The sequence below is a fragment of the Talpa occidentalis genome, unplaced genomic scaffold (genome assembly GCF_014898055.3).
Source record: "Talpa occidentalis isolate TD23 unplaced genomic scaffold, MPIMG_talOcc4v2.1 talOcc4.14, whole genome shotgun sequence".
NCBI classification, from domain to species: domain Eukaryota; kingdom Metazoa; phylum Chordata; class Mammalia; order Eulipotyphla; family Talpidae; genus Talpa; species Talpa occidentalis.
In genome coordinates this window covers 77,024,210-77,038,584 of record NW_023601433.1, presented here as the reverse complement: position 1 = coordinate 77,038,584, position 14,375 = coordinate 77,024,210, and the positions used below count along the sequence as shown (strand labels likewise).

The window sequence follows — 14,375 nt, the reverse complement described above, 5'->3', positions numbered from 1 at the left end:
ACGTGCATGCAGTCGGGTTTGAAAACCCCTGGCGTGTATTTTCCTCCCCCATCACCCCCCCCCATCTAGTTCCCCCACACCCCTGTAACCACTAACCTGAATCCTGTGTAGGGAACAGGTTTCTGCAGTTCATCTTCCCGCCTTCAGGACCAGCACCGTTGGCGCGCGGTCTCACTCCCACCACGAGGGGCGCCAGAGAAAGCCGAGACGCTCCTGGCTTCCTGGGCGGCGCAGCACCGCGAGCGAGGCGGCTTGACCCTCGCGGCGTCCCGTCGCCGGCTCCGTTGCCCGGACAACGAGCGTGGAAACGGCCGGCGCTGCCGTAGCGCGGGCCCGGGAGGGTGGCTGGGCGGCTGGCCGCGCTCGCTCGGGGCGTGCGGAGACGGGGCCGGGAGACTCTTTGGAAACTCCGGACGCTGAGAAACGTGAGTCGCGAGGTGGGGCTGGCGGGGGTCGCAGAGCCGGGCGGCCGCCGGCCCCGCGATGGCGGGAACCCCGGACCCCAGCGCCCTTGGGCGGGGGGAGCCCGCGCCCTGCCGCCACCTCGCCTGGGCCCGAGCCTTTTCCTCTGTGACCCCTTTTGCCTTATGTGGGTGCTGGGGCTGGTGGAGGGGTGCTGCTTGCTCGGGGAGCAGCTCAGCTTGTTGGGGACCGATCCGGGACCGGAGTCTTCAAGTTTCTTTGCATCTGGTGCAAAACTTTGCCCATGGCTGCCTTTACCGGACACGGGGGGCCGCGCGGGGGACCCCGCCACCGTCTCTGGACAGAGATCATGAGCAGCAGCCGCTGGGTGAACGTTTCCCCCCCGGTACTGGAGGATTCAGAGTTTGAGATGCTTGCTGTGGAGCTGGACAGTTTGCCTGTCAGCACAGCCCTTCAGCACAGCACATCAGCCCACGCTGGCGCTGTGTCGACCCCCGCACAGGGGCTCAGCTCGTGGGCCAGGGGTAAAGGTGTGCGGAAGCAGCCTTCAGGCTCTCTGCCTTCAGGTCTTCATTTGTGTCCCCAGGTTCCTCTGTGACCCAGGCATGTCGATTCCTCTTTCTGGGTCCCAGTTTCTCCATCTGTAAGATGAGGGGTCGGCCCTCCATGCTAGTCCAGAACACTTCGGTTGGGACCCTGGGCCGGGCTCCCTCCTGCAGGCTGCCACAGTCAGCGTGTGGTGGTCCCAGCAGGCACCCTCTTGCAGTCTGCGGAGCCTGGAGCCTCGCCTCATGAATTAGGATCCCAGCTCTTTTATTTCTTTTATTTTCTGGCTTTGTGGATTTGGGCAAGATACATGTTAACTTCCAAGTTAAGTTTCCTCAACTGCCATGTAATGAATGGGGTGATTGCCCAATGGAAAATGTCATATGTCAAGAGCTTAGTACATACAAATGTTCTTTTTTTTTTCCATTATTATTTTTTACGATTTATTTATTTATTTATTTATACAAGCACTGGGTACAGTCAGAAGCACGGGACGGTGAGAGAATTCACCAGAGCCAGAGCGGGGAACAGAACAGGCAGACTGACAAAACACACTGCTGAGGGGAGCAGCGGGCAGCAGGAGGGGTCTGCGCGCCATGTGGGACCCTCCCCAGCAGCCGGGGATTGAACCAGCACTGCAGAGGCTGCAGGCAGCTTCGCAACCCAGCGCTTAACCTCTGTGCCACCAGGGGAGGCCCCACAAATGTTCTTTAAATTACTGCATTCAGCTGCTGCTTCTACCAGAACATTCCCTGTGTTCTTTAAATTACTATTCCTGCTGCTTTACGCAGAACATAAAGTCCCTAGGATGCCTTGTTCTGCAGTGCTCTTGTACTATCTGGCCCAGGTCAGCTGCAGTGCAGACTTACTGAAAATCTATGATTTACAATCCTGACGGCAAGTCACTTAAAAAAAGTGCTGATCTTGGAGGCCAAAAGAAAGACATTTTAAATGAAGTTGTGTGCATGGGGGGTCCAGGCTCTATCTAGAGATTCCAATGAGCACCCAAGGCGTGAGACCACTCACCATAGGAATGAGGCCAAGCTTATGAGGGTTCCTGGGCTTTGCAGCTGGTTTATTTTCCACCATTGCTGTTCTCCTCAGATGGCACTCCCCACGCTGCCCTCCTACTGGTGCACCCGAAGGCTCCTGGATCAGCAGGTAGCGCGACAGCGACAGCGAGAGCAGGAGGCCCGACTTCGGCAGCAGTGGGATCAGAACAGCCGCTACTTCCGGATGTCTGACATCCGGACCTCCAAACAGGCAGAATGGAGCTCCAAGACCTCCTACCAACGGAGGTAACTGGGGTGAACTTGATGATGGGGGACACGTACTGTGTGACTTGATTGAGGGTATGTTTTCTTGAGGAATTTGCTGAAAGGTATGGATTACCTGCTTGGTGTTTTTCCAACTAGATGTTGAAAAAAGCAAAAAAGATTAATGAAGACATACTTTTGCACTGAAAAAAAAAAGATAAAAGTGTATGTAGACTCTGGAAGTCTCCTCATAATCCCCAGAGAGAACCACTAATAATAGTGTGATGAATAGCCTCCCATACCTCTGCACATACAAAATATACACACATACAAAACCACTTTCATAGAAATGAATGAAAGAAACGCACAGACTCTGGAATCAGGCAGTGGAAAATCCTGGCTGTGTCACTTGCTTTAGGAATGAAGCTCAATTTCCTCATTAGTAAAGTGAGGTTGCAACAGAACTTTGTAGGATTTATGTGATGATTAATAAAATAACTGGTGTATGGTAACTGCCCAATAATATTAGCTATTACCGGTACCACATGCATACTTAAGTACATTATACATTTTCTCATTGCAAAAACAACATTCCATTATGCATACCATTCTGTGACCTGCTCTCTTCACTTTGGCTGGAGGACACCTTTCCGAGTCACAAGGTGATGTCCATGTCAGTCTTTTTCACCTACACAGCAGAGCGGAGCATTCTGCACAAGGCTGTAGTGTGACTGATTTATGTGGGCTCCTTCTCCCCAGCATGCATGCCTATCAGCGAGAGAAGTTGAAGGAAGAGAAGAGGAGGTGTCTGGAGGCCAGACGGGAGAGACTGAGGCAGCTCCTGATGGAGGAGCAGGACCTGCTGGCCAAAGAATTGGAGGACCTGAGGCTGAGCATGAACTTGCAGGAGAGAAGAATCCGAGAGCGCCATGGGAATCTGAAATCGGCTCGAGAAGAGCAAAGGAAACTGGTAACTTTTCATTGAGCTTTAAGAAGCTATAGAACAGGAGCGTACCCTGCCTGTCAATGAGGTGCATGTGGGGTCACCCCTTCGTGCTCTGGTCTGATGAGAGGGCTGCTAAATCTACAGCATACTGTAGATTGACAGGGCAGAGTGCCTACTTTGAGTTCTTCACCCGTGACTTGCACAAGTCACCTCCTCATAGGCTGCCCCTTAAATTATACCATCCGAGTCCTTTTTCTTTATTCCAGTTCTGTGGTCCCACAAAAGTCTGGGACTGGCAGATTTTATCTTCTGTGGTGGAATGGTGAACCACAATCTGCTTTTAAGCTTGCTGAGTCTTTGGATTCAGATCTGTACTATCTAGGACCCATATGTAGCTTCAGATTTTGGCCTCCTGTTGTCGCCATTGTGAGATTCATTTCCTGTTCTGTGTGGGTGTTTGGCTTCCAGAGCTGTGGGTGCCAGGGGCGCAGGGGGGGCTGAGGGGCCGTGCCAGTGGGGCAGCTGATTTGTTGTAAGTTACCGGAAGTGTGAATGCATTTGAAAAGTGACATCACGCTTCTTCTGTTTTCTTGACAGATTGCTGAACAGCTGTTGTATGAGCACTGGAAGAAGAATAACCCCAAACTTCGAGAGGTGAAAACCTAAGGATCCTTCCACTGATGTGCCTAAATAGATGAAATCATGTTTTGGACTTGTTTTTAAACTTGTGTCTTGTGCTAGGGTCTAATAGAGGAAACACTAGCTTCTAAAAGAGCACCAGGCCATCCATTCATTGGGTTGTTTAGCCACTGTTTCTAGAACAGCTACAGCATGGACTGTCCACATGTGCATGGAGATTAGACCTGGTCCATGTTCCTAAGGGAGAAGAGCTTCTGTTGCTCAGTTCTAGCTCTTGAAATTGGTTTAGAACTGCGTGGTCTTTGATTTTTCTCATCAACGTACCTTCAGACTGTATGTGTCAGGGTCACCATCCACTCCCTTACAAGACACTCTGAGTCCTCACGGGAGGTCACGGTCACGTTTCAGTGTGTGGTGCTGTGCCCTGCTCTGCATATCTGTCAGGTGAACTAATGAGGAAATTAATACTCTCCCCCTTTTCATCCTAGATTGAATTGGACCTTCACAGGAAGCATGTGGTAAACTCTTGGGAAACGCAAAAAGAAGAGAAAAAGCAGGTATGGTGTGAGACTCCGGGAAGAGTCTTCTGTCACGGCAGAAGACTTTCTCCACATTTCTTGTTTTCAGTGTTAATGACTCCAATCCAGGAACAGACTCTCAATTTACTCAACACATGTTAAAACTGAATATTGCTCTTACACATGCTAGAATCCTGGTGATCATTCCTATGACCAGAGCTGGTTGATGAGAGGTGGGAGGTTTGGGGCATTTTGTTGCCGGCAGTCTTTTTGGTGTAATTTGCATCATAAACTGTCAACCTTGGCTTGCAGCAGCTCCTCTGGAGATAAAAGCCCACGCTTCCTTGGACCCATCACTTTGCCTCCAGGTTCATTTTGGAAAATATTTTGTTGACTTATAGGAAAAGGAGTCCCTTCTCACACCTCTCCTCAGTGCCACATGCTTTGTGAGGACTCCCCCATCTTTGTATCTTAGGGAAACAGCCCTTCCAGAGCTCAGGGCCACGTAGCAGAGGAGTGCTGGGGCCCCTCTGGCACAGACACGGGAATGAGGAACTGGGCCCTGTGGCCTGCCGACAGCAGTGGGGAGCTGGGTCTTTGCTGGTTTCATATTATAAATTCTGACCTCTTGGGTTCATTTGCTCCTTGTAGCAAGAAGCCACAAAGGAGAAAGAGAACAAACGATTTGAAAATGAATATGAAAGAGCCCGAAGGGAAGCGCTGGAACGGATAAAGGCAGAGGAGGAGAGGAGGCAAATGGAGGATAAACTCCAGGCTGCAGCGCTGCTGCAGCAGATGGAGGAGCTGAAGTTGAAGGAGATGGAGGTGAGGGAAGCCCCTGGACTGTGGCTCCTCTTGGTGCTGCTTGTTTCTAGAACGTGGACATTTGAAAAGCTGTTCTGAAAAACAGACCCTAGCAGCGAGAGGTGTTCTGAGAGATGCAACCATGTTGGGTTTTCCCTTCTGTCGTGGATGCCCTTCTGTGACTTTTCTGTACTCTGGGTTCTAGAACATTCAGGATGTGGAGATAATTCCTGTTTTCTTAGATGTCTTGTAAGACCTTCTGAGTCAGAGACTGCTTAGAACCTGGACTTTCCTGTGCACTAAGCAGACTTGAAAGGTTTGAATGTTTTGGTACATAGCTTCCCCTAGCTAGTGGGTTTGGGTTTTGGGACACGAATTGTAAGGGTCTTTGCTCCAGGAGGCTGTTTTGAGAATACTGTGTGGTATTGATGGGGTTGGATCTTCCCATTTAGGTGAGGGGATCCCTTCTTTCCCCTGCAGTCCTGGACCACACGGTGGGAGCAGTGTCATGTTGGGGATACAGATGCTAAGTTATAGTAAAGCATGGGCAAGCTCAGGGTTCTAGTGAACAGGGAACATTGCCCCATCCTTACCTGCAGGCAGGAAGGGGCCTACCAGGAAATGGCTCTGCTGAGGGGGGCCAAAAGAATGAGTAGGCTGGGCCAGCAGCTCAGGTGTCCCTGAGGTGGGGGGGATCACGACCACCAGGGGGCCAGGCCACTCTATTCCAATGTCTGTTGAATGAGGAATACAAGAAGCTCCAAGTTTCTTGATTTTAACTGGGTTACTGTTGTCGTGATCAAAGGCCACCAAACTGAAGAAGGAGCAGGAGAATCTGTTGAAGCAGCAATGGGAGCTGGAGAGGCTGGAGGAAGAGAGGAAGCAGATGGCAGCCTTACGGCAGAAGGCAGAGCTGGGGTACGTGTGAGCAAGACCTCCTTCGCCCGCCCATCCCAGGGGCCGGACCTCTCACTTCTCAGACTCCAGGAGACAAACAGGTGCATCCTCAGATGCTCCTGAAAAAAGAGGATGAGACCCAGCATGTATCCCTTCGGCCAGGGAGGAACACCTTAAATAGCTATCTAACGTCTGTTTGATTTTTTTATGAGACACTGAAACGATCTGTATTTTGCTCATTTGTAGACGCTTTTTGAGACACCAGTATAATGTGCAACTCAATAGACGTACCCAGCAGATCCAGGAGGAGCTGGTAAGTCTCAAGAGACGGACTGGCATTCCTTTGATGCTTTTTTGAGAAAATGTTTTCCATTGTTCAGTAATGAAAACTTGCCTGTGAGAATGGAAATACAAAATGAGAGTCCTGTGCCCAGCCCTGCCCTCTCTGACCCTGGCCAGCTGACTGTTTTGGTGTGTGTCCTTCTAGATGCCCTTACTTACGTGCACAGGAAAGTGTTTTCTTTCACAATGTACTTGAAGTGGCTTATTTAATGGTAAATCTTAATAGACTTTAAGATAGTATATTTGGATTGAGCTTGTTTTTTTTTTGTTGTTTGCTGCTCAGTATTCCTGCCAAGTATTTTGATATACCCTCTCATTGAGACAAGGAGAAAGGGGAAGCTGACCTTAGGTTCCTTCCACCCTGTTGCTGCCATCAGGGCACTCCTCAGGGCAGGCTACTGCTTCTCCCACATGCAGGGTCTCTCCTGGGCATATCTGGGAGGCCTTGCAAGGCCTCCCAAGCCCCTGACTGCTCTGCAGCTTCTCCATGTAGGTGCACAGAATGCTTGACCCATTCCCGTGGACACGCATTACTTTCCTGATTTCCCTTTTACATAGCAGCTGCACGCCAGCATTCTGTGTGTACATCTCTGTGTGTGTGTGCTTCTGTGGCCTGTGTTGTGAGAGGTGGGATTATCCAACTTGTGTTCTGAAAAACTGTGCTGCCAGATAAATCCAAGATTAGGGACTTGCAAGTGATGGCAGAAAAGCCCTTGGGTCTCTTCGATGTCTAACCCAGCCCTTTCTGTTCTGGAAACAACCCACCATCTTTCTGTCTCTGTATGGAGAGCATTTGGAAGCATCACGAATGTCAGCGTTCAGTGCCCAGTGCGGAAGGGAGGGAGCTGGAGGGAGCTGGAGGCTGTGGCGCAGAAGGGCTCCCCATGCACCCACTGTGCTTCTTCCTCCCCCCAGGAGGCGGACAAGCGCATCCTGCAGGCACTTCTAGAGAAGGAGGATGAGAACCAGCGCGTGCACTTGGCCAGGCGGGAGCAGGCGCTGGCAGACGTGGCGTGGATGAAGCAGGTCATCGAGGAGCAGCTGCAGCTGGAGAGGGAGCGGGAAGCAGAGCTGCAGATGCTGTTGAGGTGAGGGGCAGCTGTGTGGGCCACCCACTTCTGGCCTCTGTGTGGTACCCGGTCACCTGTTGTGAGTGAAACACTTGTCCTTGTTAATCAGACCATTGCCCTGAGGAGCACATCTTTGCTTACAGACCCGCCCATGGGGTGTTTCTCTTAGGTTATCAATGTGGAAATATTAGGACTTACATTAAGGATCTTTTCCTCTAAACTCTTAGAAACATAAAGGGAAATTGATATAAATTAAGGAGACGTTGATGCTTCTTAGGTCTCTAGATGGTTTTGGATCCTAAGATTTAATCTAGACGGTTGGAATAATTGAATGGCAGTTAGCATTGATTGAGCACTTACTGTGTGCCCAGCGCTGTGCCACGTGCTTCACCGTCCTCACCTTGTTCAGGCTTGACATCAGCCAAGTGGTAGGTAGTAGGGACAGGTACTCAAGCAGGTCACTCTCTTGTCCCAGGCCACCTAGAGTGACCAGGAAGTGGTGACAGCCTGTCATCAGCCGTGCCCCTCTGCGCCCCAGGGTCCTAATGGCTACACCTCGGTGTGGAAGTAGCCTGCGTGTGAGTTGACACAGTACTTGTTGTAAGAATATGTACTAGGAAAAAAGATACCCTACCATACTTACTGGAATAATATTTTCTGGGAATGTTGTCCTAATTGTGACCTGTTAAAAATTAAGTTTATTTCAAGGTAGCCCCACAGAAAATGTTTGCTACTGAGCCCTGTGGGTTCATTATTTCTGTCATCCATGGTAAGGAGTCAGTTTTTGTTTCCTTAGGGAGGAGGCCAAGGAAATGTGGGAAAAGAGAGAGGCCGAGTGGGCCCGAGAGAGGAGTGCGCGAGACAAGCTGATGAGCGAGGTAATCCCACCGGTGAGGGGTGGAGTGGCCCAGGCAGGTTCTGGGAGTTCCTGACATAGAGCCCCTGCCCTGCATTCTGGAGTCAAAGTCCTCTCTGGTTTGTTTAATGGGCTTTTAATATCATAATAAAAGAAATGTAAGTTTACTGGAAAAGAATTCAGGTGTGTAGAATCATAAAACTGTTGCCCAGACCCCTTTCATCTGCATCACTGCCATTTCTGTATTTCCCTCTGCTTTCCTGCAACTGTGAATCACATTTTCCCCACATATTTGTCACTATATTATGCTGTTTGATTTTAAACATACTAATATTTTGTAAATATTTTGATGACTGCATCATATATCACCACTCATATATCCTGTTTAGTTTTTTCTATTTTCAGCTGTTTTAAGAAACACTGCAGTGACCATCCTGGTACATGAGGCCCTTCTATATTTAGCATTTCTTTCTTATACATAAGAAGAAACAGACTAAAGAACATAACTGCCTTATTTGTATACATTTTGTGTATGTTCGTGGCTGGGAATCATGGCTGAAATTGTTTGGATAACCCCCTACTCTGGGTCTATGTTTGACATATTTAAGCTCAAGGCCAAGGCCCGGTCTCAGTGTACCTGTAGCTGCGGCCAGTCCGTGCCTTGTAGAACACGCATCTGTAAGAATTAGACTGAGCCTTCCCTTTTCCTTTCTGCTGAGGATAGGTCCTGATAGGAAGACAACAACAAATACAAGAAAAGATTGAACAAAATCGACAGGCACAAGAAGAATCCTTAAGACACAGGGAAGAACTTATTCGAAATCTTGAGGAGGCAAGAGATTCAGCTCGCCGTGAGAAAGAGGAGAGTGAAGAACTGAAATCAGCCCGGAAGCAGGAACTGGAGGCCCAGGTGGGTCTGGGCCTGGAGCAGGAGGGTCTCAGTGTGAGGGGTGGGGGACAAGAGGCGGAGGCTGTAGACACTGCTGTGGTTCCGCATGGTCACAGCACACGATTCAGAGAGCCTGGGCCAGTCATTGTCCAAGAAGCCCACGTTTGAGAGCTCAGTGGGTCCCATTTTATATCCAGCAGAAGCCTGTACCCTCCTGACTGTGTAGTTCAGGCCCCATGCCCAGCCTCCTCTCACATGGGAGCAAGGCTGTCATTCACGGCCCATCTCTTTTTCTGGCCCGCATCTGCATTTATTTAGCTCACTGGACCACTGATTCTCCAGCTGGGGTAGATCCAGATCTTCCCTTCTGATCAGCGGCAGGTCTCTGTCCCGTGGACTTTGTCTTGAGGTGACTTTGCTCTCGATGCCTAGGTGGCAGAGCGCCAGCTGCAGGAGTGGGAAGCAGACCAGCAGGAGGAGCAGGAGGAATTGGAGACGAGGCAGGCAGAACAGCTCGCCGATGCCCTGCTGCAGCGGGAGGCAAAGATGATGGCTGAGCAGGGCTACCAGCCCAAGGTAAGGGGCCTTCCAGGTGACAGGCCACTGCTGCCCAGCCACTCACCGTGGCTCCTGCTCATCCAGGCCTGTTTGTAGCCCTGGGCTCAGCTGGGCTTTAGGCCAGCTCAGATTATTCCTTGCTCCTCTTGTATTTCTCCTTCTTCTGACTAGTCATGAACCTAACACAGTGCTTCTCTGGGCTCCAAACAGCCCCTAAGGTGATTTTGCTTCAGATTCTGCTGCGGCAGCCCAAGGACAGAGGTCCTGACGGCTATGGCCCTGTTTAGGGACACAGCTGTGAGAGCTGGAGGAGCGGTGGTGCTAGGTCCTCAGGGTCCAGACAGCAAAGCCAGATCAATGGGGCCTGTTGCCCATCCGCTCTTATCACCTCTGGTTGCCCCTTGCTGTTGTCTCACCCTCCCCTCTCCCCCCTTCTTTCTCTGTTCTCCAAGTGCTTGAGTGACCCCTGTACAGGGAGCCATAGGGTGCACAGAGAGGTAGAGGTAGCCACCTTGCTCTGAGGGAGCTGATGACTAAAGCACCCAGGAACTGAGCGAGGGCCCAGCAGTCGCCTCTGACCCTCCTGTGCCGGGGCCACCCTGGCACGTACTGTGAAGTGCTGCAAGAGAAAGAGAAAGATAAGTTGGGACACTGAGACGATTAGAACAGGTGCTGCCCCCGGGCAGAATGTCAGTGTCCTAACCAAGTGGGGTGCTTGAGATGCAGGGAACAGCATTCTCTGAACTCACTTGATTGTGGGTCAGTGCGCGAGTCAGAGCAATGTGAAGCCTCACTTAGCACAGATTCTTAGAAAATAGTCATACAGGGCCTCGCCACAGCTTAGGGTCAGGCTTGTTCAGCTGTAACAATACCAGCCATTTATACTGTGCCTTTACCCCAACCCAGAACGAGCTGATTCCCGGTGCGCCAGACACTGCAGGTCTGATCAGTCTAATGTTTTCTTTCTTTTCTAAGCCGTATGGACATCCCAAAATTGCTTGGAACTGACATCCTTGGGCCTGTGAGCACAGCGAGCAAGGATCTGAGGCCTTCAGTATGCAGCCACCCGCGAGTTTTACAGCATGCGATCCTGGGGCTCAGGTCTCCGTGAAGTCGTTCAGTGAGGCCTGTTACTAAGTGGGTCAAGAGTATGGGCTGTCAGGCCCCAGTAGGATGCCCTTTCCTACCTTTCTTTCCCAAGCAAGGGGCTTGGATAGGCACATGTTTGACAGTTGTCGACGTCTTCCATTGTGTTTCTAAGTAGTATAAGTCCTCCCAGGGCAGGATACACTGCTGGGAGGACTAAGTCACGCTCCAGGGCAGGATACCTGGTTTCCTACTGACTTGCTCATGATTCCCAACCTCCAGTGAAGACTCGAGTGGAGAGATGAGGGGAGTTTTTGTTTTTGTTTTTGTTTTTTTTTTCATTTTTTTAATCGCAATTTAAATTTATTCTTTTGAAAACAAACTTGTAGATCTTGGTGCAGTTTATTTCAGGTTTTATTAACTTAGTGGTCCTAAAAGGGCCACATCTTATTTTTGGGAAGAAAAGACTATGGACTCTGAGGCAGTATGACATGGCCTGTGGATGCTTTCCAGAAAGGTAGTGAAATGAGCCTCTCCTCCTCTGGGAAGCATTTTGGTAGAATTTTCATAGAGCATTGTGGTGGGAGGAGTGATCCCCAACAAGTCTGTTTCTGAGCCTCAAAAGGGGACTTGACCTTCATTCAGCACTCCACTCTGCTTGTCTCGTGTCTGGGAAGGGCTGAACTACATGCAGCTTTCTAGGACCCAGGTGCCCGGAGGAAGGGGCATCAAACCTAAAGAAGTGAAAGCTGACTCAGCCACAGACCCACCAAAATTTTCTCTAGATCAAGGCTAATCTCTGCAAATCGCTACAAGTTCTTTGTAGCAATAATCTTATTTTTATGACTTCTGTTTTTCTCCTACTTTTCTTCTGAGGTTTCAGTTTTAATTATATTGTGTTCAATATTCCACATGTCAGTAAATCACAACTAATTACAGGGCTCTGTGCTGTGGTTATTAAAAACCAGAGTTTATTGGAAAATCCCGTCTGCAAGCTGTATTCCCTTTCATTTCCATGATGGGGGAAAACAAATTGAGCTGCAAACTGCATTCTTAATCTGTTTTTCATTTTCTTGCTTTGAATTTCTTTGCCCTGATCCCCTGAGCACCACTTTCATTATGCATGCTCATATTTATTTTCCCTGTTTCAAATGTTCATTAATTGTGAAATAAAGTTCTGGTTTGACAGTATCATTTCCAGGCTTTGTCACTGTTGCTTTTATTAATCCTCACAAAGTGGATAGTGCAGAATGATAGATTTTTACTGATTTAATCCACATCTACAAGTTTAGCTATTTCCTATGACTGGTAACATTTTCTAAGTATTCTTTTTTCTCAAGTGATGTCATCCACACTTCTGGTTTCCATTGAAGCCTCTTCTTCGTAAACCTCAGAATTATTAGCTATCATGTATTGTCTGAGTTCTGGCATAGAATTGAATATGACAGAATGACTGGTACTAGGTACTCAAATATTTACTAATTTTTTATTTCTTTGAAGTTTTGTTTTTGAAGCCTACCGGTTATTTTCCTTATTAGCATTAAAAACTATATTGCGGTAGTTAACTTCCCTGGTACATTTAAATGTTTCCTCTTTAAACTGGGCCAAAATATTCATTTCTAAATTTAGAGCTTCCACTACTTTACTATTTGTAGAACCTCTATTCCTGTTATATATATATATATATATCTTGATTATGTTATGGTTAATATATGCATATATTCGTTTTATTACTTTTAACTGCTTTTTCCTACTTACTGTAAATTTGATGATGTATAGATTATTCTTCAGTAGCTTCTGCTATGGAGGTCAACTCTTTTAGGATAAAGGCATTGAAGCCATGATAAACATGAAGTGATTCTTGTTGTATATGTGTGTGACGTTTACACGCTCTGCTTGTTCAGCACATGGTGCTCTTGGGGAGGGGGCTGCACTGGGCCCAGCAAAGTGACAGCAGTCGGACCATACACAGGTGAGCTGCTCTCCAGGCTCAAGAATGGTGTGACTTGGGACTGAAGGAACCATTTGTGCAATAAATATTTTTTTATGGCTATAACGAATATTTTTTCCCGATCTGGTTCTTAGGTAGTTTTCAATGTTCATACAACGTAGAGCATCATGGTAATGTCTTCAAAGCCTAGGCATTTGCAGCCTTTTTATTTATAAAATAAATAAATTTTTATTTCATTTGACATTGTAATGTCTTAATTTTTGAGGGGTATTTACTTCATGACTTAATGTCATGATCACTCAAAAGTTCTAAAATGTAAAACAGAACTACTTCAAAGGATATAAGCATGTGATTTTAAATGTTTTCTTATTAAGACTTTTTAGGACAATTTTAGGTTTTCAGTATAATCAAGGGGAAACTACAGAAATTTCCCATCTACCTCATGCCCCCACACATGCATAGCTTCCCCCCAATCTCAGCATCCTCCGCCAGAGTGGAACATTTGTTACAATTCATGATCTGACATTACACATTATAATTACCCAAAGTTGATAGTTTTCCTTAGGGCTCATTCTTGGTACTGTAGATCCTATGGGGTTGCTCAAACACATAAACTGTCCAGGGAGCAGGGAGCAGTGGTGGGGGGTCAGGACTGGGGGTGCGACACAGAGCTGATGGCCAGGCTTGGGACGACAACTCTTCCTCACTCTAACAAGTCTGATGGCTTGTGTGGAGCAGCTTCAATGCATCTGCAGATTTTGAGGAGAAAGGAAAAAGTAACATTAAATTACAGAATTCATCCTAACCACAGATAAAACAAAATAGGAAAATATTTCCTATACTCAGATAAAACAGCGAAGTAACAGTCTAGACTAATCAGTGTGAACATCAGGAGCATATTAATGATTTGACAGCAGTGTTTCCAGAGCAGAAGAAATGAAGAGGATGGAGGGTAGTTGGAGGTGAGGGAATAAAGCAAGAAGGTAATCGCCAGTAATTGGGGAAGATAAGCCCCAAATTGATTTTGATCACATTGCAAAAAAAAAAAAAAAAAAAAAAGGCTTTGCTATCTACTGAGTGGTTAGTAAGTGGTCTGATTAATAAAATGTGCACAGATAGTTTTTCTTTTCTCATCATCTGTGTTTTATGAGGCTCAAGTTATAGCAGACAAAACTATTGCCTTTAAATTTACGCCTGTTAATCAAATGCATCTTTTCTTCAGTGGATAAAGTGTACAATTGTATAAGTATCATATTTAAGGAAGAGGATCTGAAACAAAAAAATAAATCACAGTGTCCCTGAATTGACAATGGTAAAGGTTATTGGTGCTCTGGGGGTGGGCGTGGGCTGGTAATAGGCATTGAAGAGGTATGAACCTATAGCCCTATAATAGGTACATGTTGTCAACTGGCGTTACCTCAATAAAAAAAAATACAAATTTAAAAGTCATTGAAGGCCTCCCTCGTGGCACAGGGGTTAAAAACACAGCGCTATCAAGCTATTGGCAGCCACTGCAGCATGAGTTTGATCCCCGGCCAGGGAGCTGACCTCCATGGCGCAGCAGACCTCTCCTGTCCCCCACCCCCACCTGCCA

General features: G+C 47.8%; 1 protein-coding gene across 1 annotated transcript; it reads left to right on the top strand.

The window, feature by feature from the left end:
- The first annotated feature begins 332 nt into the window (after window positions 1-332).
- TCHP (trichoplein keratin filament binding) lies at window positions 333-12,977 on the top strand. The gene is made up of 13 exons (XM_037510975.2): window positions 333-425; window positions 2,074-2,267; window positions 2,985-3,195; window positions 3,769-3,825; window positions 4,299-4,367; window positions 4,980-5,153; window positions 5,938-6,050; window positions 6,276-6,342; window positions 7,287-7,459; window positions 8,238-8,319; window positions 9,022-9,207; window positions 9,619-9,762; window positions 10,720-12,977. Exons 2-13 carry the CDS (start codon window positions 2,074-2,076, stop codon window positions 10,750-10,752), a joined length of 1,503 nt encoding a protein of 500 aa, XP_037366872.1. The 5' UTR covers window positions 333-425; the 3' UTR covers window positions 10,753-12,977.
- Window positions 12,978-14,375: the final 1,398 nt, after the last annotated feature.